Source organism: Cotesia glomerata, linkage group LG5, assembly GCF_020080835.1.
Source record: "Cotesia glomerata isolate CgM1 linkage group LG5, MPM_Cglom_v2.3, whole genome shotgun sequence".
NCBI classification, from domain to species: Eukaryota; Metazoa; Arthropoda; class Insecta; order Hymenoptera; family Braconidae; genus Cotesia; species Cotesia glomerata.
Genome location: NC_058162.1, coordinates 17,059,877 through 17,084,891, shown reverse-complemented (window position 1 = coordinate 17,084,891; position 25,015 = coordinate 17,059,877). Strand labels below are relative to the sequence as shown.

Below are 25,015 nucleotides of genomic sequence, written 5' to 3'. Positions count from 1 at the left end.
ATGACTCACAGATGGTATCGGTATTACGTAAGACCGTGACTTGTCACTGATGTAAACACATGATATTAATCTTACGTCAAGATTACGTACAACCGTGACTTGTCACTGATGTAAACGCATGATGTTAAACTTACGTCAAGATTACGTACAGCCGTGACTTGTCACTGATGTAAACGCATGATGTTAAACTTACGTCGTTATGACATACAATGATGGCATTAATGTTACGTAATATTGTAGTTTATATATTATGTCAGTTGTACGTAATATCTAAGTCATTTCCGTTACATCATAGAGAAGTAATAAACTTACATCAGTATGATGTCAAAAATATATCATATATTTTTACATCATAATTGGATCACAAGACAGGTCAATTTTACGTCATATTTACGTAAAATATTGTGACATTCCTATGACTTATAAATGACGTCATATTGAAGTCATGTGTTCACTGGGATATACTGTCTGCAGTTCCTAGATCAAAAATTGTTTACTAAAATCCAGTAAGAATCAGAAGAACTACAATAAGAATTTGTGAAATAGAACCCTCCTTCAAGTTGTTTACTATGACTAGATTATTATAATTATGGTTTATGATGAAATATACACGATTAGATTAAATAATGATGATAATAAATTTATAATTACTTTGCAAATAAAACAGAAAAAAAGTTTTTTATAGTTTTGATTATATATTTAGACTCTAAAGAAATATGTTTCCTTTTCAATATCAATTAATCGCAATTTAACCCAGAAAAATTATTACACAAAAATAAATTCTCAATATTTTATGTTTATGTTTCTATAAATATTAATATTTGCATTGAACTATGTGTTTTCTATAAAAATGAAGTTGTTATTGCTGCCAATATTCAAATTTAAATTCAAATTATCCTAAGGAATTCGCATTTAACGCCCTCTAAGCATTTATTGTTTTACCGCTTAATTGATAAATTTTCCCCGGGAGAACGCCAATTAGTGAATTCTATTGTCTTTCGTTTTAATTAGTCTTCAATTGAGGTTGGTTTTTTAAGAGTTATTTATGTAATAACAACAATTATACTTTTTGGAAAAAAAAAACAATGTCTAGTAAAACTAATCAAAGAAAATACATCAACTTAGTTGGCTTCGAATCGAAAAATTTAAATAATTTACAATTACCGATGAATCGTGACGTTTTATGTTTGTTTTTCTACAAACATAGAACAGAAAAACGAATTATCCGCGAAAGTGCTAAACTTGTTCTTTTTGAGGTTAGTAAGGTGTGGAATAAGTTTTCATTGCCTGCAAACAACTCACATAATACAATCGTAAAAATTGAAAAATTGTACAAAGATTGGCAAATAACTCAAGTGAATAAAGCTCGAAAAAGATCTCCAGCTCAACTATTAGTTGAAAAAAATTTCAGAGATTCTCTTGATCGGTTATTTGATATTGCACCGCAGAATGCTTTACAGATTCTGAATTCTCCTCAAAAAAGAATTCTGATTGATAGTCGGCACATCTGTAAAACTAGCCAGTTGTTAAAAAAACGCTACCGATGTTCAAGAAGTGCTAAGTACAGCAACTATTTGCCTAGATAATAACTTGAATGTTGTTCAAGTGGAAAGTACAGAAACAAACTCAGACATTAACGAGATTGATCTAGCAGGTATATTAGATAGGTGTTTTTTTGTTCTATTTTTCATAATCTACACTGAGAGAAAAATTTATTTTAATTAGCAATGTTGCAATAAAAAGTTAATTTGATAAAACTTTTCATCAATTTCATTTCTTAGCTGAAGAAATTAAAATTTTATTAACAGTAACTTTCTTGTTCAAAAAAGTTTTCTAGATTTGGGAAAAAACAATTTTGGATGTGAATTCGCAAGTTGTCTTTCTAAGATTGTTTTTTTTTCCGAATCAAATAAAATTAATTTCAACGAGAAAGTTGCTATGATAATAATTGGGATTTCTTCAGCTAAGAAATAAAGTTATGAAAATTTTCAATAAGTCTATTTTTGTCACAACAATGCCTATTCCTTTCAAAATCAATTTTTTTTTCTTAGTGATCTCTTTCATGAGCTGATGAAATTGAACTCTTTTCTCAATTTTCCTTAATTTGTACTCTTAAAAATTTCCATTTATAGACTCTATGTTGCCTCTTTCACAACATTCTACTGCTTCTACTGCATCAACTCAATCAAATAGTTCTACTACTTCTGACTTTTCTAATGAACTACCTCTAGAACCAAAACTAAAAAAAATCAAATTAATGACACCGGAAGTTGTTTCAGCAATGGATAGAGCTAACGTTACCAGTAGACAAGCGACACATCTTATTTTCGCTATTGCATCGGCTTTGGGACATAATTTAAATGATGTCTCTATAAGTCACCGTACGGTTCATCGAAATCGGATAGAATTAAGAAAGGAAATTGCCAAAGATTTAAAAACTGACTTGAGAATTGCTCAATGCGTTGTTATCCATTGGGATGGGAAGTTACTGCCTGATATAACTGGCCGGGACAAAGTTGAAAGACTTCCAATAATCTTATCAGGTGTTAATACTCAGCAATTATTAGGAGTACCTAAGCTTGATCGTGGGACTGGGTTAAATCAAGCTATCGCTATCAAGGAAATTATAAATGAATGGAACATCTTGGATCGTATTAAAGCAATGTGTTTTGATACTTGTCCTACAAACACAGGTAAATATACTTATTACAAAAATTAAGGTAAATAAACAAAAATTTAAAATTTTTTGGTGATTTTAAAAGCCTCTAATTTGAAGGAAAATAATCATACAGTATTGTTTTAAATCTGAACTTTAAAATTTTTGAGCGTGAACAGTGTTGAGGTAATATAAATCATAAGAAAATGACAAAAACCTTCCAAGAATTTGCTCATATTCTGTTAAAATTAAAGAAAATTTCTTTTCTCAAGTTTTCTTTTTCGAAAAATTTGTACCTTTTGTGTTCTCTACAACAATTGACATTTGTTGAAAGAGAAAATGTTGCTTCGTAAGGATAACTTAATCATCAAAAGAGCATACAAATTGAGAAAGATATCTTTATAATTTAAAAAGATCTAATTGATTTTTGACGGGTACTTATGAGAAAAAATCCCAGCGCTTTAAAACGTTCAGAGTTTTTTTAGGGCATTTTAAAATTCAAAAACTACAGAAAATATCCTCCAATTATTCATTACATCTTAATTGATACTAAGTAATCTGAATATACATACGCATCCAAATTTTTTTTAGACGAAATTTTGATTTCGAAAAAATTCTTTTATTAACATCCGTTGACCGCTTGTACAGAATATTTTGTAGTTTTCAAGACCCTTTTTTTACTCTTACGGAGATCATTATTTTCTGAGAAATCGATTGTTAAACTCAAAAAAGACTTTTTTACTCTCACCGACGATAACTTAGCACCAAATAATCGAACAGAGTTTGAAATAAAGTCAAAAAGACGAGAAAGAAATTCTCTAGAAGAGTCTTATGATGACGTTTTAAAAAAAATGATTGAAGTCTATAGACCGTCTCAAAGATCAGCAAATATTTGGAAAATTTTTTTTCGATGATTTTCTACTCTATACACTTTGATTAAAACTAGAAATTGAATTAATTAGTTTATTACTTTATTATTAGGGTGTGCCAAAGTTCAATTTCTGTGAGAAACCTTTCAAAATTGGAATTTTGAGTTCTGCTTTTAACAGGAGTTGAGTTTGGGAATTTTCTGAGATATTTTGAGTTGAAACAATTTATTTGAATTTCATAGAATTTTTAACAGGAGCTTTGTTTGGGCATTTCCGGCTCAAATGCGGAAATTTCAGCGGAAATGAGCAAACAAAGCTCCTGTTAAAAGTTCTATGAAAATCATGTAAATTGTCTCAATCCAGAATATCTTAGGAAATGCCCAAACACAGCTCCTGTTAAAAGCAGAACTCAAAATTCCAATTTTAAAAGGTTTCTCATGGGGATTGAATTTTGGCACACCCTATTTATTATACTAAGAAAAAATTTTCCGGTCCATGTCTTTCACGTACACGGTGTATGACTTATTTTCAATACTTTAGTGTACGAAATTCTTAAATTTTTGATAGTCTCGAAAGTATCAATTGGTATCGAATTTTATTTAATTTTCTAATCATTTTTATTGTAGGATCTGATAAAGGAACATGCAGTCGCTTAGAACAAATGCTAAAAAAGCCATTACTATATTTGGCATGTCGACATCACATATATGAGTTGATTTTGAGAAGCGTTGTTGAAGTTGTTTGGCCAGGATCAAATTCTCCTAATGTACCGATTTTTGTACGGTTCCAAAACTCTTGGAAGAACATAGACCAAACAAAGTATGAGACTGGTATTCAAGATTCCATTATAAATAAAGAAGTTCACGGTAAAAAAGACGAAATAATTAGTTTCATCGTAACTGAACTGCAGGTAGTTAATTTAAATTATAATGATCATTTCTATTAATTAATGTTCGCACATTCACTTTAAAAAGTATACTCTTAAGTCATAGTTTGAGAGCACTATACAAATAAGAAAATTTAAGAAATATATGAAGTTTTGAATATTTCAATTGAATTTGAACGAGTATATTTAAATAAAAAATAGTTTTACCCATAAGAATCAATAAGGTATTTTCAAGTTTCCAGTTCCTCATACCGATATTTTCAACTTTTAACATTTTTTCCCCATAATTTATTGTTAAGATACTTGTAATAGAATACAAAACTATACTGATAAAAAAGTGAACTTTTGACTCAATAGAAAAAATCTTGAACCATGAAAACTATTTTGAAAAAACTGATTTTCTTGAGTCTAGAGAAAAAATTCTTAAGCCAAGAAATTTTCTTTTGGTCAATAATTTTTTCTCTTGAATCAAAAATCATTTACTTCAAAATAGTTTTAATAGTTCAAGATTTTATTCTCGATTCAAGTCAATTTTCTTATCAGTGTATTGATTTTAATTTAATTATCAACGATTTGACCACCAAACGTCGTGCGGATCGAAATAAAACTAAAAATGATATTTTTTCGGTCAGAATGCAGCTCAGACCATTATTAATGAATTTCCCGATCGTTTTCCTCCTAAAAATTTTAGAATCTCCGTTTAAAAACTCAACATTTCAAAATACTATTTTTGTCTCTCGTTCAAGCAGTTATTGATGAAAGTACCGCCTTTCAAATATCACTAAAAATTAAAAATTCATTTGCTCCTTTAGACTTTTGACTAGTAGTCGAATTTAACTAATACTGAAAACTGACATGAGATTTAATACTAGATCATAGTGGTTTTTCAGATAACAAATGACTATTCGTTGTAATGTATAATTTGATCGTAATTTTGAAATAATTTTCTAAAACTTAATGAACATTTTTATATTCCAGAAAAAGCATGACAGAGATGATTATAAAGAGCTTTTGGAATTAGTGTTAATATTCTTAGGTGGTACTCCGAAAAACGGGATCAAATTTAGAGCTCCAGGACCAAATCATCATGCAAGATGGATGGCTAAGGCTCTATATGCTTTAAAAATCTTCATTTTTAAAAAACAGTTTAAAGTCAATGCAACTGAAGTAAATGGACTGAGATATGTCTTCTTATTTCTAGTTAATTTCTACACGGTTTCATGGTTTAATGCACCTTCTGCGATAAAGTCATCCTATCAAGATTTGAATCTGATCAAAAATCTTTATGAATTCCGTTCTGTCCATAAAAAAATGTCTGAAGCAGCAACGGTGACATTTTCAAGACACTTATGGTACTTGTCAGAAGAGTTGGTCGGGTTAGCTTTGTTTGATGACAGAGTTTCCTTACATGCTAAGAGACAAACCGTAACTGCAATAAAAACGCGAGAAAGTAATGCTTCGAATTCAAAAAAATTTATCGTCAAAGACGTAAGCTTATTATTATCGAAAAACATCGAAGATTTTGCTAGCAAGCAATCTCTATTTTTGTTTGAGCAGTATCAATTACCGTATCAATTTATGGACAAGGATCCAGAGCTCTGGGCATTTGATCAAGATTATCTACATTGCAAATCTGTGTTTTCAGACTTAAAAGTTGTCAACGATCTCGCTGAAAGAGGTGTTGCATTAATCCAGGACTACAACAACTGCTTAACGAGAAATGAAGAACAAAAACAATATTTATTGCAAGTTGTCGAAGAACACAGAAAAAAATTTCCTTACGTTACCAAAAATAAAATTGTAGCTACTTATTCAAAGAAATAAAAAAAAATTTAACTACACGATTGAAACTATGATAATCGTTTTTGTCTGTTATTTTTATTAAGTGATTATAAATTTATTATCATCATTATTTAATCTAATCGTGTAAATTTTATCATGAACCAAAATTATAATAATCTAGTCATAGTAATCAACTTGAAGGAGGGTTCTATTTGCACAAATTCTTATTGTAGTTTTTCTGATTCTTACTGGAATTTAGTAAACAATTTTTGATCTAGGAATCTCAATCTTGCTGATTAAAAAAATTAACCATTTGTCTCGATAATCACTCAATTTGTATTCATTGAATATTTCTTTAACGCAAAACATTACTGAAGTAACAATAATATTGTAACGATATTGAACTGCAGACAGTATATAAAGTTTACCAAGCATAAATTTGTAAAAAATTGAATGTACTTTATATTTCTTATTAATTTTTATATATATTATTGATATACTACATGATATAGATGAAAAATCATAAAAATAGAATTTGTTGAGCCTGTAACTTTTTAACCATCAATAATACGAAAAATCTCACCTATACAATTTTGTTGCAAATTTGATATACTAAAAATTTACACTAAATTTTTGTTCTATATCATCGATAGTTCAATTGAAAAAAAGTGAAAAATAATAAAAACAAAACTTTGTAGGTCTGTAGCTTTTTTGTTATTGATTATACAAAAAAATTGTTAAGAACTTTGTTATAGAGCATCAAACGAACTACAAAATTGCTATTTAATTTTTTTTCTATCTCCAATAGTTTGGCTGTTAAATGCAAAAACGTAAAATTTTCAAAAATTCAAATTTCAAAGATCCGTAAAACTTAAATAATGACGATTGATTTATGACTCAATGAAATTTTTCTCAGAAATTTAATGCTTAAAAGGTCCAATCATTCATTTTATCAAAAAATTTTCTTCACAGCTTGCAGGGTAAAATACTGTTTAAGACCGTACTTTCCATGTTATTTATATGGGAAAACTTAAAGTTCGATTAAGGAGCTCTTAAAATTGAAATTAAGAGATGGCCTTTTGACAGAATTTTTGTTTAGACATATCCTATCATATTTTGGGCTAAGAGTGAAAAAAAAATATCGTCTTTTTGGCACACCCTAATATATATATATATATATATATATATATATATATATATATATATATATATATATATATATATATATATATATATATACATATGAGCCGTAACGATTTTGTTTAGTTTTTCATCAACTATAATAAATTAACGACACCGAATTACATAGCCATTTACAATAGGAAACTGCGTTTTGTAATGATGAAAATAATTAAAAAAAATTAGGAAAACGGTTGACCCTAAAGGCCATCCCTGCAACTTCCCGCTACCTCCATACCTAAGTGCTTAACAATTCACTTATTTTTTAAGCTCTTCGAGCTCAAAAATATAATTGATGTGTAATTTTGAGCTCTCTGAGCTCATATAAATCGCTGTTCTGTGCTTTTGAGCTCTTCGAGCTCAAAAGGCTAATGGAAGTTTTATAGAACACTATTTTTTGAATTTTCAAACCGCAATAACTTTTGAATGAATTAACCGATTTTCTCGCGGTTTACAGCATTCAACGCAGTTTTTTGAGTTCTTTAAAAAATTTTTAAGCGTAAACTGGTCAGACTAAAAATTTCATAGAAATTCTGAAAAAAACATTTTTTTCAATTTTTTTCGACAACGATATCTCACGAACAAATAAACCGATTTTGACCGGGCTGGTAACAATCGACGTGGTTTCTTGAGGTTAAGAGCTGATTAGTTTTTGAAATTGATCGGTTTAGCTGTTTAAAAGATATTTCAAAAAACGAATTTTTTGAAATTTTATTTTTGAGATTTCTCAAAATTGATCTACATAAATTCTGTTAATTAGTATCAGAACTCTAGGGACGAAAGAATTCTTCAGAACGCCGCTTATTTCGATCGAATCGGATGATCCGTTCAAAAGTTATGAGAGATTTACTCACACACACACACACACACACACACACACACACACACACACACACACACACACACACACACACACACACACACGGTGACATCACCGCGGAAATAGTCAGGAAAGCTTCCTAGGACCTCAAAACGTCGAGATCTGATGAAAACTCGATTTTAGAAAAACGGGGTGAAAACAATAACTTCCCGATTTTTGAAAACTTTCAATTTTCTTAGCGGGAAGTTAAAAATTAGGAAAACGGTTGACCCTGAAGGCCATCCCTGCAACTTACCGCTAATTCCATAACTAGGCGCTTAACCTTTCGTTACTCACGCTTTCTCTAGTGTCTCACTCGTACTCACACCAATTCTATTAGGTTAAGTAATGTTGGGCGGCGAATCCCTTTATAGCACGAGTAACGAAGGGTTAAAATTGCACTTATAACGACTTTGAGCTCTTCGAGCTAAAAAATACAGTTTATGTGTTATTTTGAACTCTCCAAGCTAAAAGAGGTAGCTTTTCTATGCTTTTGAGCTCTTCGAGAATACACACACAAATACATAAAGACATACGGACACCCTCGCGAGAGTAGTCAGGGAAGCTTCCTAGGACTTCAGAACGTCAAGATCTGATGAGAATTCGATTTTTGCAAAACGGGGTAAAATCGAAAACTTCTCGATTTGAGAAAATTTTCAATTTTCTTAGCGGGAAGTTAAAAATTATCTCAAGTTTTTTTTACACTAAATAAGATAAATGTCTTTTAAAAATATCAAAAGCGTTAAGACGAGTATTTTTTTTTGACATACGTCTATTTATATCTTTATATATATATATATATATATATATATATATATATATATATATATATATATATATATATATATATATATATATAGCATATATATATACAGAGTGTCCCAGAAGTAACGGACGCCATTGTAGCATCTGATAAACAAAATAATTCTGAGACGAAAAGTCTCTAGCCATTTTTTAATCAGACGCATAGATAATTAATTATTAATTAAAATAACGTCCTTTTATGCGTTAGAGAGAGAGCGCTAGTGTCAAGTCAAGTGCGATCCAACGAAGACGCTTGCACGTGTGAATGTGTAAATAAATATGTGTGACTACGTTAGCTATATTAGCTATAATTAGCTAGAAACTAGTTAGTCATACAGTTAGTTGTGTCTTTGTTTGGCACATACTTTACTGGACATTGGCGCTCTCTCTCTAACAAATAAAAAGACGTTATTTTTAATTAATAATTAATTATCTATGCGGTTAATTGAAAAATGGCTAAGGACTTTTCGTCTCAGAATTATTTTTTTTATCAGATGCTACAATGGCGTCCGTGACTTTTGGGACACCCTGTATATATATATATATATATATAAAATTCGAGGTGTGTGTCCCGATATTTCACTTTGCAGCCAAAACTACGCATCGCAGACGAATAGTGTTTGTATGTGGCAATAAGTACAAGGTTTCCATCGTGCACTATGGTGGCTGCAAGTTGATAATTATAAGGGTCTAGAAGATAGGGGGGTTGAAAGATGTTAACTTTAAAACTGTGAGACTATCATTGGTCTAAAATGGTCTAGATTGTTCTAGAAATTTCTGGAATAATCTAGAAAGTTTTAATATGTATACCAATGTTCAAATCGATCGAGAATGTTTTAGAAAATTGTAGAATGATCTAGAAATTTATAGAGAGATCTGGTACGATCCAAAATCTATGTTTAGATTTTGATCAAATGAGAATGTTCTAAAAAATTCTAAAATGATCTGAGAAGTTCTTAAATCTACGTTTGGATACTGATTGAATGAGAATGGTCTAGAGAATTCTAGAATGATAGAGGGAGTTCTGAAATCTACGTTTAGATTCTGATTGACTGAAAATGTTCTAGAAAATTCTCGATCGAACCAGAAATGTCTAGAATGATCTGGGATATTTTAGAATGATATGGAGAGTTCTAAGATCTACGTTTAGATTCTGATCGACTGAGAATGTTCTAGAAAATTCTAGAATGATCCAAAAATTTCTAGAATGATCTGGGAAGTTTTAAAATCTACGTTTAGATTCTGATCAAATGAGAATATTCTAGAAAATTCTAAAATAATATGAAAAGTTATAAAATCTACGTTTAGATACTGATCGAATGAGAATGTTCTAGAAAATTCTAGAATGATTCAGAAATGTCTAGAATGATCTGGGAAAGTCTAGAATGATATAGGAAGTTGTAGAATGATATAGGAAGTTCTAAAATCTTCGTTTAGACTCTGATCGAATGAGAATATTCCAGAAAATTCTAGAATGATATGGGAAGTTTTAAAATCTACGTTTAGATTCTGATCGAATGAGAATGTTCTAGAAAATTCTGAAATGATCCAGAAATTTCTAGAATGATCTGGGAAGTTATAAAACCTACGTTTAGATTTTAATCCAATAAGAATGTTTTATAAATTTCTAGAATGGTCTGGAAAGTTTTAAAATCTACGTTTACATTTTGATTGAATGAGAGTGATTTAGAAAATTCTAGAATGATCTAGAGTAACTCCAAATAAATTAGAAAGCTTCAAAACGTATATCAATATTCTTATCAGTCGAAAATATGTTGGATTGTTTTAGAAACTTTTAAAACATCATAAAAAATTTAAATATTAACAAATAACTGTTCTATTAAAAATAACTCAGTGAAGCGGGTGTTCACGGCTAGTAGATATATATTGGAGTACGTTATGTTTAGAGAAAACAGAACTATCAAAGTGTCTGCACGTTCTCCCGAGTTGAAAAAATTAACTTAAATGAACTTAACTGCTATACTAAAACAATGAATTTAAGCTTATCTAAGTTCATTTTTTCGACTCCACCAAGTAAAAAAAGTTATATCTGTTTCATATGGAATTATATATAAGTTGTATAAAACTTTACATTAAGGTTTTTGTGATTTTGTATAAAAATTCGACGCAATTATAAAGAATTATCTGCAACACCACTGGAAAAATTATATATAAGGGTCATTCCACCAAATAAGAACATTTTTACGGGGCGACCCTCGCGGATTATGTTTAAAATTTATGAAGGTGTTCTCTATAATAAGAAATAAATTCCCTACAAGTTTCAGCCCTTAATATGCAGCGGTTCTGGAGTTATGATTTTTTGAAATTTTGAAAAAAATTTTTTTTTAACTTTTTTATTAATTTTTCTGATGAAGAAAACTTTTTTATTAAAATCCACGAAAGATCTTATCTTGTCGGAAAAATTCTCAGTTTTTGAATGAAAATATCCATTTTATCATAAACACATCAAAAGACCCTTTGAAATCCAATTAAAGTGAAAAAATTGATTTTTCTCGGTGTGCGGTGCAAGGTACATCCAATTTGACTTTTTTTTCTGAAAGATCAGAGTTTTTTACACAAAATATATGGTTTTCACGATGTGCATATTTTTTGTTCAATCACAATTAAATTAAACGTTATATCGGCTAAGCGTTATACGATTATTCGGGATAGTAAAATAATTTTCTGTTAAATATTAAAAATTTCAAACTGCTCGTTAAAAAATTGAGTTTATACAATGCAGATGGCGTTCACAACTACGATTCCATTTTCTTATTTAGGATGTAATTTTCCAAAATTTGCGAGAAATACTGATTGGATTATGGAAACTTAATCAATTTATAAAAATTTATTGAATAAATTGATTTGTAATAATCCAACGGAATCGTGCTTCTCGAGAAGTTGTAATAGATGTCCAAACAATGAAGAAATCATTAATTACTTTCATCCATCGTTTAAAGAATTTGATGTAAATGAAATCGAATTTAAAATTAAAATGTGGACATCAACCGATCGATGTACCATTGTAAACGTTATTTCGGATTCCGATGACTTTATTGATACACGGAAAGAAAATTGAAGGAGTTTTTACTATTTTACTATTGTAATTTTTACTAAATAAAATAGTAACAGTGGACTATACTTCTCATTTAGTAATTTTTACGATCTACTATTGTAAATTTTATCCAACAAATAAGACTAGCAAGAGTCGTAAAAAGTCGAATACTATAGAGCAAATTAAACAATATGTGTTTGTGAACTTTACAATTCAACTATTGTAAAAATTTATAGTTGGTTTTTTTTAAAGAAATATTAAGGAGGGAGAGAGATAGAAGGTTGGACTAATTGGTACCTGTACAGTAATCGAAAAAGAGAGCGACATTTTCGTGCTATCTGGGAATCGAACCCAGAACTCTGTGTTGGTAGCCAGAGACTGTCCCTCTACGCTATCTGAGATGAACTAAGAAGCATATCCTTTAACATTTACATAAACTCGAAGTCTAGCGCTGTGCACGGCCATCACTCAAACTAATTGAGAAACATTCCAATTCAACTATTGTAAAATTTGCTATAGTTCTATTGAAAAGATACAGAGGCAGCACTGGAAATTTTCATCTCTTACTTTTTACAATAGTAATATCGTATTTTATCATGAATAAATAGTATTTTTTCTTCTAAAATATTTGACAATTAATAGTAATAAAAGTATAGTCCAGCTTTACAATAGTTGTATCGTAAATTTTCCCAGAAATTTTTTTCCGTGTACCTTAGCGACGCAACTTGAGAAACTTTTAAAACATGACTTTATAGTAAAAATACAAAGTCGGTTTTTCCCTAATGCGAAATTAAATTTGAAAAGTGGTGAATTAGCAGTAGTTTTTAACTTGGTAGAAAATTGGGTTTGTTGTGCAGGAAGCTGCTCAAGGCTATCATTGAAATAATGACCAAGCTACTATACTTCAAATGTTGGTTTACTAAAACGAAAATGATACTATTAAGCATTTAGGCTTAGTTGGTATCTCAGATTGCCTTAAACATGACACAGTTTTGATTTATTTATTTCAAGAACAATTGATTTCTTTTTTAAGAGAAAAATTTACTGTTATTGAAAAGATTTTTTACTTCTCAGATGGAGCACCTCAGCAATTTAAAAATAAAAAAACATTTACTAATTTAATTAAGAAAAATAAAATATGGCGGATTGTAAACACACATGTGAAAGTTGCACTAAGCAAATTAGAGCAAAAACCAGCTGTATTGGTTGTTGTCAATGTAAAAAGTGGTATCATAAAAAATGTAGTAAATTAAGTAATACGGAGTTCAACATTTATTACGCTGAATATCGGAAAAAAGGTTCTACAAGTTGGAAGTGTAACGACTGTGTTTTTGAGGTTAGCATTATTGTGGGTGAGAACGAGTCAGATGACGATGACGAGCCCACTTTGTCAACTAGCAGAAGTGAAATGGAGAAAATTTTCGAAAAATATTTCTCCCCATTTAAGGAAAAAATCGAAAAAATTGAAAAGAATGTAACGGGAATTCGCACCGACCTAAATAAATTTGCTGAGCAAAATAAAAACCTCACACATCAACAAAAATTATTTGACAAAAGAATCACCGATATTGAATATAAACTTACGACCATTAATAAACTTCCTGATGATCCAAACAGTGTCATCGCTGAAATAAACGAACGCAAGAAACGAGAATCTCAGGTCATCATACTAAACATTCCGGAGTCAAAGGAACCTGTCGGCACTGACCGCCGTCAAGACGATATTGACAGTGTTGCAGCAATAATCCCTGAGGAATTGTCAGACATCGTTCCCGACATCAAACTCCGTCGCCTCGGTAAGCCTGCTCAAGGTAAAACTCGTCCAGTTCTGCTCTATGCTCCCACTGTTGCAGCAGCCAGGACCATCTTGAGATCCAGACCTGCTAACAACCCTAACATAAGATTTAAACCTAGCTTAACTCAGGCACAACAATTGCATCTGAGCACGCTCCGCACCGAGCTCGATGATCTCACCCAGGGTGGAGATAATAATAAAACAATCAAATACGTAAATGGTGTGCCTAAGATCGTTAATAAACAGAATTTTCGTCCGTCCAGGAAGAAAAATAAGGAAACCTAAAGTAAATATATATTATCAAAACACAAGAGGTTTAAGAACTAAACTCAAACTTTTCTTAACCTCGACAGCTTGCTACAGTGGGGACGTTATTTGTATAAGTGAAACTTGGTTAAATGAATCCATCTCCTCTGGGGAAATCATGGACAAGGCCTTCGTGATTTTCCGAAAAGACAGAGACAACTTAACAAGTGATCGAAAACGTGGTGGTGGTGTCTTAATTGCAGTAAAAAGAAGTATTACAGCGGAGTTAATAGAAACTAATGACAGTGATATCGAACAGATCTTTATTAGAGTTAGGTGTACTGAAAGTGACATCATCATCGGGTGTGTCTATCTTCCGCCCCTATCACCACTTGATACCTATATTAATCACACAGATACTGTATTATTTTTAAAAAATAAATATCCAAAGTGCAAAATAATCATACTGGGCGACTATAATTTACCCAGCAGCTATCCTCAAGCTAGCTGCGAGAACACGTTATTCAGCGAGATGAACCTCGTCAACTGTCAACAACTCAACACAATCTATAATAATAATAATAAATTTCTGGACCTTTGTTTTAGCGATATAGATGTCAAAGTCAACAAAGCAGATCCTCTTATCAGTGAAGACAATTATCACCCAGCACTAAGCATACTAGTCAACACCCAGGCCAATCTCAAGCAAAACAACTCTCGTAAATTACTATTCAATAAAGCAAACTACGCCGGGTTAAATGAATATTATATGTCCTGCAACTGGATTGAATTATTTGAAATTGAAGCTCTGGATGATAAAATCAACTGGTTCTATAATAAACTTGACGAAGGGATCGCGCTATACATACCTGTACATCACAAAAGGCCGAATAACTACCCCACCTGGTTCTCAAATGAACTGATAAAAAAAATAAAGGAAAAAAAGACAGCTCATACTAAGTATAAAAAAACTAATTCCAAATATCATTACAACACTTTTCGTAAGCTAAGGCAGGAATGTAAAAACATTAGCAATAATTGTTACAATAATTATATAATTAAAACTGAACAAAAGATTAAATTGAACGCCACTGATTTCTGGAGCTTCATCAAGAACAAAAGAAAGAGTGACACTGATATTCCTTCTACAATGAGCTGGAATAACACAATAGCCAATGACGGTCAGGAAGTAAGCAATTTATTTGCTTCCTTTTTTAAGAACACCTTCCAACCTGTCACCCCTTATTTGCCTGACACCATCAGCGGCCAAACTGCGACAACTCACATTGGTATCTCTGAACAAGATGTTAATCTCTCCAAACTGAACGTAAGATATGATGATGTCTACAAGCAACTGAGGAAGCTTGATTCAAGAAAAGGGGCAGGTCCTGACGAATTGCCTAACCAGTTCTTGAAAAATTGCGCAGCTGGACTTGCGGAACCGATTACTCACCTGTTTAGTACATCACTTGAATTAGGTATATTTCCATCAGCGTGGAAGGCCTCATTCATCAGCCCCATACACAAGTCTGGACCCAAAGGTGAAGTGTCTAATTACAGACCCGTCTGCATCCAGTCATCATTATCCAAATTGTTCGAAAAAATAGTCCTACCGCAGATTACCTCCGCATTCCAAAATGTAATATCTACCAGGCAACACGGGTTCGTTGGCGGTAGATCTACTACCACCAATCTCTACTTATATATGAATTATGTCCTAGATGCAATGAACCAAGGTCTCTGTACCCACACTATCTATACCGACTTCTCCAAAGCTTTCGATACAGTTGATCATGAAACACTGCTTGACAAACTATACCAATACGGAGTTCGAGGTAAAGCCTTAGAGTGGATACGGTCCTACTTATCAGATAGAAGACTACAAGTCCGAGTGAATGGACACATCTCAAATGAATATTACGCTACTACTGGAGTTCCGCAAGGCTCACACCTTGGGCCGATTCTCTTTATCATATTTATCAACGATATTGGTGTGAAATTCGAGTCAGAGTATCTTCTCTATGCAGACGATTTAAAAATCTACCGAAGGATCAACGGCGTTGAAGATATGAACAGTCTCCAACGTGATGTCAACGAACTTTACAATTGGTGTGCAATGAATAAACTAAATCTAAATAAAAATAAATGTGTCACTCTGTGTCTCTCCCGTGGTAACTCTCAATATCCACCATTATATAATCTTGATCAACACCAATTGAAAGATGTCTCTTCAGTGAAGGATCTTGGTATAATAATTGACAATAAACTTAACTTTACTGAGCACATTGATAAAATAACATCAAAAGCGTTTAAAACGCTTGATTTATATTGAGAACGGGCCGAGAGTTCAACGACGTACACACAAATTTACACCTCTTCAACACCCTCGTCCGGCCTATCCTAGAATACTGCAGCATAATTTGGTCACCACATACTCAAGTACAAATCAACAGAGTGGAAAAAATCCAAAGGAAATTCTGCAAATTTATAACGTACTATCTGTACGCAAGAGGCTCCTACATGACCACGGAAGAAGTTTACAATGAATTTAAAATTAATAGTTTACTTAGTCGGCGGCATGCGGCTGACATGGCGTTTTTTTACAAGGTAATTAACGGCCTAATACTCTCACCAGAAATTCACGAGCAGTTTGAGTTCACCAAACCTAGACCAGGGTTAAGAAATACTAGGCTGTTGATTACAACCAAGACCTCCAGAAGTTACGTCTTCCACGGGCCGAGAAATAGAATTTCCAATCTAGTCAATGAGCACTGCTCCAGTATCAACTTCTTAGAGGACTCTATGGGCACCTTTTACTCCAAGCTTAAAAATACAATATTAATGAACTAAAATGCACATAAACTATTTAAACACTATTTTACGGATATAGTTTCTCAAGTTTCATTTATCATATCTATCGCTTAATATTTATTATATTTAATTTCTAGCTTTCTTTCATTAACGCCCTTGAAGTGCAATCCTAATTACAATAAAAAATTAAAATTTGTCATTATTATTTATATTATAGCTCAAATCCCCTTATACGATATTATTTCAAATATATTATAATAATAATGTAAATAGCCGATTGGCGTTGCGTGTATTTAAATAAATAAATAATTTATGTTAATATTATGCTGACTTTAGAATCATCGTTGAGTGGCATTTTTTTGCGACTGCCCATGGCAAAGGACCATGCGATGGGCTTGTAGGTCCAGTAAAACGACATGCTGCTAGAGCTTCATTACAAATGGAAAATAAAAAACATATACTGGCACCACAAGATTTGAATTCCTGGGCAATCAAGAATTTTACAGGCGTTGATTTTTCTTTCATAACGAATGATGATTATTTAGACAAAAAAAATGTGTTAGACGTACGATATTCTTTATCAAAGACGGTAAAGGGTACGCAGACATTGCACACTTTTACCGATAAATGATGAAATTGGATATGCTCTTATTAAAACTGTATGAACATCTGAAAAAAGTTTAAAAATAAAAGTATTTTAATTACGTTTAATTTAATTGCGATTGAACAAAAAATATGCACATCGTGAAAACCATATATTCTGTGTAAAAAACTCTGATCTTTCAGAAAAAAATTAGGAAAACGGTTGACCCTAAAGGCCATCCCTGCAACTTCCCGCTAATTCCGTTAATACCTGGCCGCTTTTTTGAGCTCTTCGAGCTCAAAAGTACAATCTGTGTGTTGTTTTAAGCTCTCCGAGCTCAAAAAGATACCTTTTCTATGCTTTTGAGCTCTTTGAGCTCAAAAGTCTGATAGAAGTTTCATGGAACACTATTTTTTGAATGTTCATACCGCAATAACTTTTGAATGAATGAACCGATTTTTACGCGGTTGGCGGCATTCTACGTAGTTTTTTAAGCCTTATAAATAATTTCTAAGTTTCAATTGGTCAAACTAGAAATTTCGGAGTAACTCTGAAAAACACTTTTCGGTTTTCTTTCGTTCACGATATCTCTCGAACGAATCAACCGATTTTGACCAGCTTGGTGGCAATCGACGTGGTTTTATGATGTTAAGAGCTGATTAGTTTTTGGAATCGATCGGTAGAGCTGTTTGAAAGTTATTCCAAAAATTTCGAAGTTATGTTGAAAAAATCCTTATTTCCAAATATTTCGTCGAGGATATCTCTCGAACTAATCAACCGATTTCCACGTTTTTGGCGGCAATCGACGCGGTTTTTTAACTTCTGAAATTATTCTATATCATCAAAAACGATCCGAGAAGAAATGACGAAGTTATGTGAAAAAAACAGTTTTTTCGGTTTTTTTCGGTTTTATTTCGTTCACGCTATCTCTCGAACGAATCAACCGATTTTGACCGGATTAGCTCCGATCGGCGTGGTTTTTTGACGTTAAGAGCTGATTAATTTTTGAAATTGATCGATCGAGCCGTTTAAAAGATATTCCAAAAAAACCACTTTCAAAAATGATTTTTTTCTAATTTTTTTTGAGATTTTTCAAAATTTCTCAAAATCTATCGGTCCGAATCGGTTCAAATTCTCAGGAAATCCAAGTTTGGCGAAGCCCTTTCGAATGGCACCAACCGCGATGAAATCGGTTCAACCGTTCAAAAGTTATAAGTGATTCACATACTTACACACACACACACACACACACACACACACACACACACACACACACACACACACACACACACACACACACACACACACACACACACACACACACACACACACACACACACACAAACAAACATGCATACAGACATAGTGACAACCTCGCGGGGATCAGGAAGCTTCCTGTGACCTTCAAACGTCGAGATCTGATGAAAACTCGATTTTTACAAAATGGGGTGAAAACAATAACTTCCCGATTTTTGAAAATCTGAGATTTTTAGCGGGAAGTTAAAAAAGTCAAATTGGATGTACCTTGCACCGCACACCGAGAAAAATCAATTTTTCCACTTTAATTGGATTTCAAAGGATCTTCTGATGTGTTTATGATGAAATGGATATTTTCATTCAAAAGCTGAGAATTTTTCCGATAAGATAAGATTTTTCATGGATTTTAATAAAAAAGTTTTCCTCATCAGAAAAATTAATAAAAAAGTTAAAAAAAATTTTTTTTCAAAATTTCAAAAAATCATAACTCCAGAACCGCTGCATATTAAGGGCTGAAACTTGTAAGGAATTTATTTCTTATTATAGAGAACACCTCCATAAATTTTAAACATAATTTGCGAGGGTCGCCCCGTAAAAATGTTCTTATTTGGTGGAATGACCCATAACTTCATATAATTATACAAAATTATATGGGTCATTCCATGCCAAATCGACAAATTTTTTACCAGACCCCCTTCGATTTTACTCAAAGTTTTCTATCTTTTTTTGCCTCCCAAAAGGCATTTTTAGAAATTATTTCAGATTTTTTTACCCAGCCCAAAAAAAGCTACGAATTTTTGAAAAAAATCGCTCTTTTTTTTTAAATCACTAAAACTTTTTCAAAAATTGACCGATTGGGACCACACCAAATAGAAAATTGTTGTTTTTTAATGTAGTTTTTATTAAAAAATTTCAGAAGCCCGAATATATAAAATATTTCGGTTTTTTCGAAATAACCGTTATTTTCTAGAAGTTTGACCCTTTTTATTTTTTTTTTTTACTCAAAAAAATCCAACTAATTCTGCAAAAATCCGCGCTAGTTTCAAGATGTGCCGAAAATCGCTTCTAATTTATTTTTTTTTGGTGAAACTTCAGAAGTTGAAAAATAAAATTTTTTTAGTCGGGTAAAAAATTTGTCGATTTGGGACGGAATGACCACTTTATTTAAAGAAGTTTGTTAAATTTTTATAGTTCATATCAAGAAAAAATTTTTAGTGAAAACTGATAATATTTTTGATTTTTAGATAATTCTGAATTAAACGTATTGATATATTTTAGGACCTTTTGTTAAAGACATATAACAGCTAATTTAACAATGATGGTGATAATTACGATAGTAACAAAAAAGCATCCTTACATATAAATGGTAAAGAATATCATAGCTGGAACTAAATTTGATTTAATCAAAATCAAATATTTTATCAGTTTGAAAATTTTGCTTGTATAATGATTATTGCATCTAAGTAGAATAGAAAAGTAGCCACGTTCGGCTGATTCTATGGCAACTTTTAACTCTGGCCAAATTGAACTAGATATTAAATGACTCCATTTTGATTTTATTTTTGTGACTGCAATTATTTGTTTATTTTCTAATGTTTTTTTTTTTTCAACACATGGTCAAGTATTACTTTTGAACTTTAAACAATTTTCTTTGCGTCTTCATAATGATTAATTTTTTTTTCAAATGCATTTATGAAAACATCCGTAAAATAGCGACTCACAACAGTAAAACTTAGTCTGAAAGGTTAGACATAGACCAAAACGGCGATTCGAGCATTACCTAAAGCAATTACCACATCTCCAAATCTTGTTAATCGTATTTATGACGAGCGTAATCCATCTAGACGTTTTTGTCTATGATATGTATGGATTTATGAGTTGGAATAGCTGTATTTTTTAGATTTGATAGCAGTCGTGAATTTTCTAAGTTGCTCCTTATATAGAAAATCTCCTTAGGACTATTATAAGCTATCCTTATGATAAGCGGTTTGTTTGATCGGAACGGAAAATTGCTACTTACGGACGTCTTTTCATGCGGAAACTTTAGAATTATGAGTTCGTTTAACTACTCGCTCAATTATTGTGATCTAAAGTATTAATTGAGTGTTCGCAGTTATTAGCACTTCTTCTTATCTGTACTCTGATATTAAGCTGACAAAAACACAATTATGTCAAATATAGCTTGTAGATTAACTTTTGATGTTGAATCTGATGGAGTATGTGGAAATAAATGATTTGGCCAAATGACTGCATTAAGTCAAGTTAGAGTTGCTAGGTCAAAACAACTCAGACAATACAACTCTGACTTTAATAACTCCGGACGAAATGACTCAGGACTAAAACAACTCCAGACGAAACAACTCACATCCAAAATAACTCCGAACAAAACGATCATCATCATCATCATCATCATCATCATCATCATCATCATCATTGTAAAACCAACACCAACCCCCGGGGCTGCGCCCCTGGACCCCAAGAATTTTTTAATTAAAATAATTAAGTCTAATATATAAAATTAATTAAATTAATAAAAGTTAATTAATTAAAATGAGGGGCTCTGCCCCCCAACCCCCGTTTCCCAGCCCCCGCCAGGGCTTCGCCCCTGGACCCCCAAAAATTATTTCTTTTATGTCAGGAGTAATTTTCCTCCGGATTTATTTTTGTCATGAGTTGTTTTGTACCGAGTTATTTTGGCATAAAGTTATTATGTCAGGAGTTATTTCGTCCGGAGTTGTTTTTGCCGGGAGTTATATTGGGTGAGTTGTTTTGACCGGAGTTGTACTGGACCGAGTTGTTCATGACGGGCACCCAAGTTCAAGTTATTCCAAGTGCTTGAGCGATAGTAGCTTTCTTAAGCAAATGATCAATAACCTTAATTAGATAGATGAAGAGTTATGATGGTGATGCCACGTAAAGTCGTAGTATAAGCATTTCTGAAACTACATAATGAAATGTTTAAATACAATTTATTGGTAATAACTCAGAACCAAGGTTAATCAACATTATGGCTGTAATTTTTTTTTATGTCGTAGTAATTAGTGCTCAGTATGTAACCAATGACTTAGCGCGTTGAAAATACGGTTCTTTAGTGATTAATGGTCGTTCATAGTGAATAAAGTAATATCAATTTATTGAGTTGAACAGTAGCAGCAGCAGTGCTGAATAGTGTTTTTTTTTTACTTTCTGTATGGAATTGATTGTGAAACTGCTACTAAACTGCGTAGTTACTTATTGGTTCTCTTAGTGACACTAAATACCTTTATATGTCATTTACTAGCAGCGTATTTATTGCTTAGATAGTTGATGCAAAAGATATAGTTCTTAAACGCACGTCAAAGTGTTTTAGGTTCAATTGACAAATACAAAAATAGCTCACGAACGAATTTTATTGAAGCTTACGTCACTTGTCTGAAGATATCTGAACTTGGTCCTTTATGAGGTGATCCACGAATTTATGCTGTCTCTTTCACCATCCATGGAATCGTCTATGTTACCCAAGTAGCCTGTGCTTGAGCAAGATTATTGTCAGAGTCTTTTGCTGAACTCATAGGTACTAGAGTTTTATTCTACGTATGTGTCTTGCACAAAATCTTGTAACAAGGACTCGATTCAAGAATTATTTATAAATTATTCGTGATATTATACGCAAGAATATTAAAAATATTTTCAACGCGGTCCATTCAAAAAGCTTTTGATGCATTTTTTGCAACAGTGTTTTACAATAAACATTTACGCATGATTTTCTCAAGATCTGCGCAAGATACACGATACATATTAGTCTTTTATTTACTTCCCGCTAATAAAATCGAAGATTTTCAAAAATCGGGAAGTTATTGTTTTAACCCCGTTTTGCAAAAATCGAGTTTTCATCAGATCTCGACGTTTGACGGTCACAGGAAGCTTCCCTGACTATCCCCGCGAGGTTGTCACGGTGTCTGTATGTGTGTGTGTGTGTGTGTGTGTGTGTGTGTGTGTGTGTGTGTGTGTGTGTGTGTGTGTGTGTGTGTGTGTGTGTGTGTGTGTGTGTATGTGTGTGAAAGTATGTGAATCGCTTATAACTTTTGAACGGCTTGATCGATTTCATCGCGGTTGGTGCCATTCGAAAGGGCTTGACCAAACTTAGATTTTGAAAACTATTTGGACCGATTCAGATCAATAGATTTTGAGAAATCTTAAAAAAACTGAAAAAAAAAATTTTTTCAAATGTGGTTTTTTTGGAATAACTTTTAAACGGCTAAAAGGTTCAATTCCAAAAACTAATCAGCTCTTAACCTCAAAAAACCACGTTGATCGCTACCAGTCCGGTCAAAATCGGTTGATTCGTTCGAGAGATATCGTGAACGAAAGAAAACCGAAAAAAATGTTTTTTCAGAATAACTCCAAAATTACTAGCGCGATCAATTCAAAATTTAAGATTCTTTGTGAGGCTTAAAAAACTGCGTCGAATGCTTCTAACCACGTAAAAATCGGTTTATTCATTCAAAAGTTATTGCGGTTTAAAAATTCAAGAAATAGTGTCTTATCAAATCTCTATTAGACTTTTGAGCTCGAAGTGCTTTAAAGCATAGAAAAGCAATCTCTTTGAGCTCGGAGAGCTCAAAATAACCCATAAATTGTATTTTTGAGCTCGAAGAGCTCAAAAACGTCATTGGTGCAATTTTAAGCGCCTAAGTATGGAATTAGCGGGAAGTTGCAGGGATGGCCTTCAGGGTCAACCGTTTTCCTAATTTTTTTTCAATGCATTTTGTCCTTTAGAAATTCGCAGCAGATGCTTGCGCATAGCTTGAGGAGGGATAGAGGAGGGATAGAGTGACAGAAGTAATTGCTCTCGTGCAAGCCATGATAAAGATTGTTATATGGGTAGTACCTACCCACGATTTTGCAAAATCACCACGAGACCATACTTATTTGAAAATTATCTATCAGTAATATAAGACATCGACAGTGATGTCTTTTTCACATCATATAACGGATTTTTACTTTTTTGAAATAAAGTACTGTTACGTCCAGAATTTGGACAAATTAATTAAATTTATTTTTGGTCCTAGCTTCTCAGCCTATAGACCGGGATCGTGTTGAGTATTAGGTTTTAAAGTAAAATAATACGGATTGGCGTTTTCTTTTTTAATTATAAAGTATATTAATGATTTCAACTTACAAATTCTGATACAAAATAGGTTTTTTCTTCATAAGATTGGAAATCAAATTAAGAATATAATATTAGAATTACGGTACCTGGTATATAATTATAAGATTTCAGCTTTGGTATTTGATTTTCACTGACTCTAACTTTTAAAATTTAATTTAAATTTTATTGCTGAAAATTTACTTTAAGTGTGAGGACGCTGTACTAATTGTTAGTCGGGACTAATGTCGGTAGGTAAAATAAGTGTGAGAACACTTGTGACTTCTGAAGACGAACTCCAATTTTTCGGGTGAACAAGGCCCTTTTATGTCCACGATTGTTTCGAAGTGGACATAATTTTTGGGGGAAAACTGCATCCAATCAGGAAACAGTTTTCCGGGGTCTGTTCCCTTTCTTAATCCATTTTCTCAAGAAAAAGCGGCTAGTCCCGCCCAAAATGTTAGCCTATGTGCGTACGCACCCACACATACACTAACATGTACATTGAAAATTACATTCATTTATAAAACTATGTTTAACAATTTATTTTTATTTAAAGAATAGGAAAAATTCTTATTATCTATCTATATATATATAAGCGAAATACCACTCACTCATCACGAGATCTCTGAAACTATTCGCCCGATTGACTTGAAATTTAGCATAGTTACTCCATTCGTGATGTAGACGCTCACTAAGAACGGATTTTACGCAATTCCTAGCCAAAATGAATTTTTCGTCTACCATCACATATGCCCTCCCCTCCCCTCCCTCTCATTCTTCTCCTCCCCTCCCGTGCCCTATAATCTTTCCCCTTCCCTATATCTCTCTCTTTTTTTGGGAGCGAAATATCATTTTGACCCTCTAATCTAAGAAACCATCAGTGGCACCCGTAAATTATCGAACTCAACCCCCCTACAACCACCCACGCTAATCAACCGTTGCCATGGTTACCATTGTCATGGTTATCGTTGCCATGGTTACCGTTGCTATGGTTACCGTTGCCGTGGTTACCGTTGCCATGGTTACCGTTACCATGGTTGCCGTTACCATGGTTACCGTTATCATGGTTACCGTTGCTATAATAACTGTCAAAATGATTGAT

General features: G+C 32.5%; 2 protein-coding genes across 5 annotated transcripts in view; one reads left to right on the top strand and one right to left on the bottom strand.

The window, feature by feature from the left end:
* LOC123266355 overlaps positions 1-25,015 on the bottom strand; it is a 214,096-nt gene that overhangs the window by 130,137 nt on the left and 58,944 nt on the right. The window lies entirely within an intron of this gene.
* Positions 1,167-6,349, top strand: LOC123266358. The gene is made up of 4 exons (XM_044730597.1): positions 1,167-1,654; positions 2,133-2,693; positions 4,152-4,435; positions 5,390-6,349. The coding sequence occupies exons 2-4, from the start codon at positions 2,138-2,140 to the stop codon at positions 6,233-6,235; spliced, it is 1,686 nt and encodes a 561-aa protein (XP_044586532.1). The 5' UTR covers positions 1,167-1,654; positions 2,133-2,137; the 3' UTR covers positions 6,236-6,349.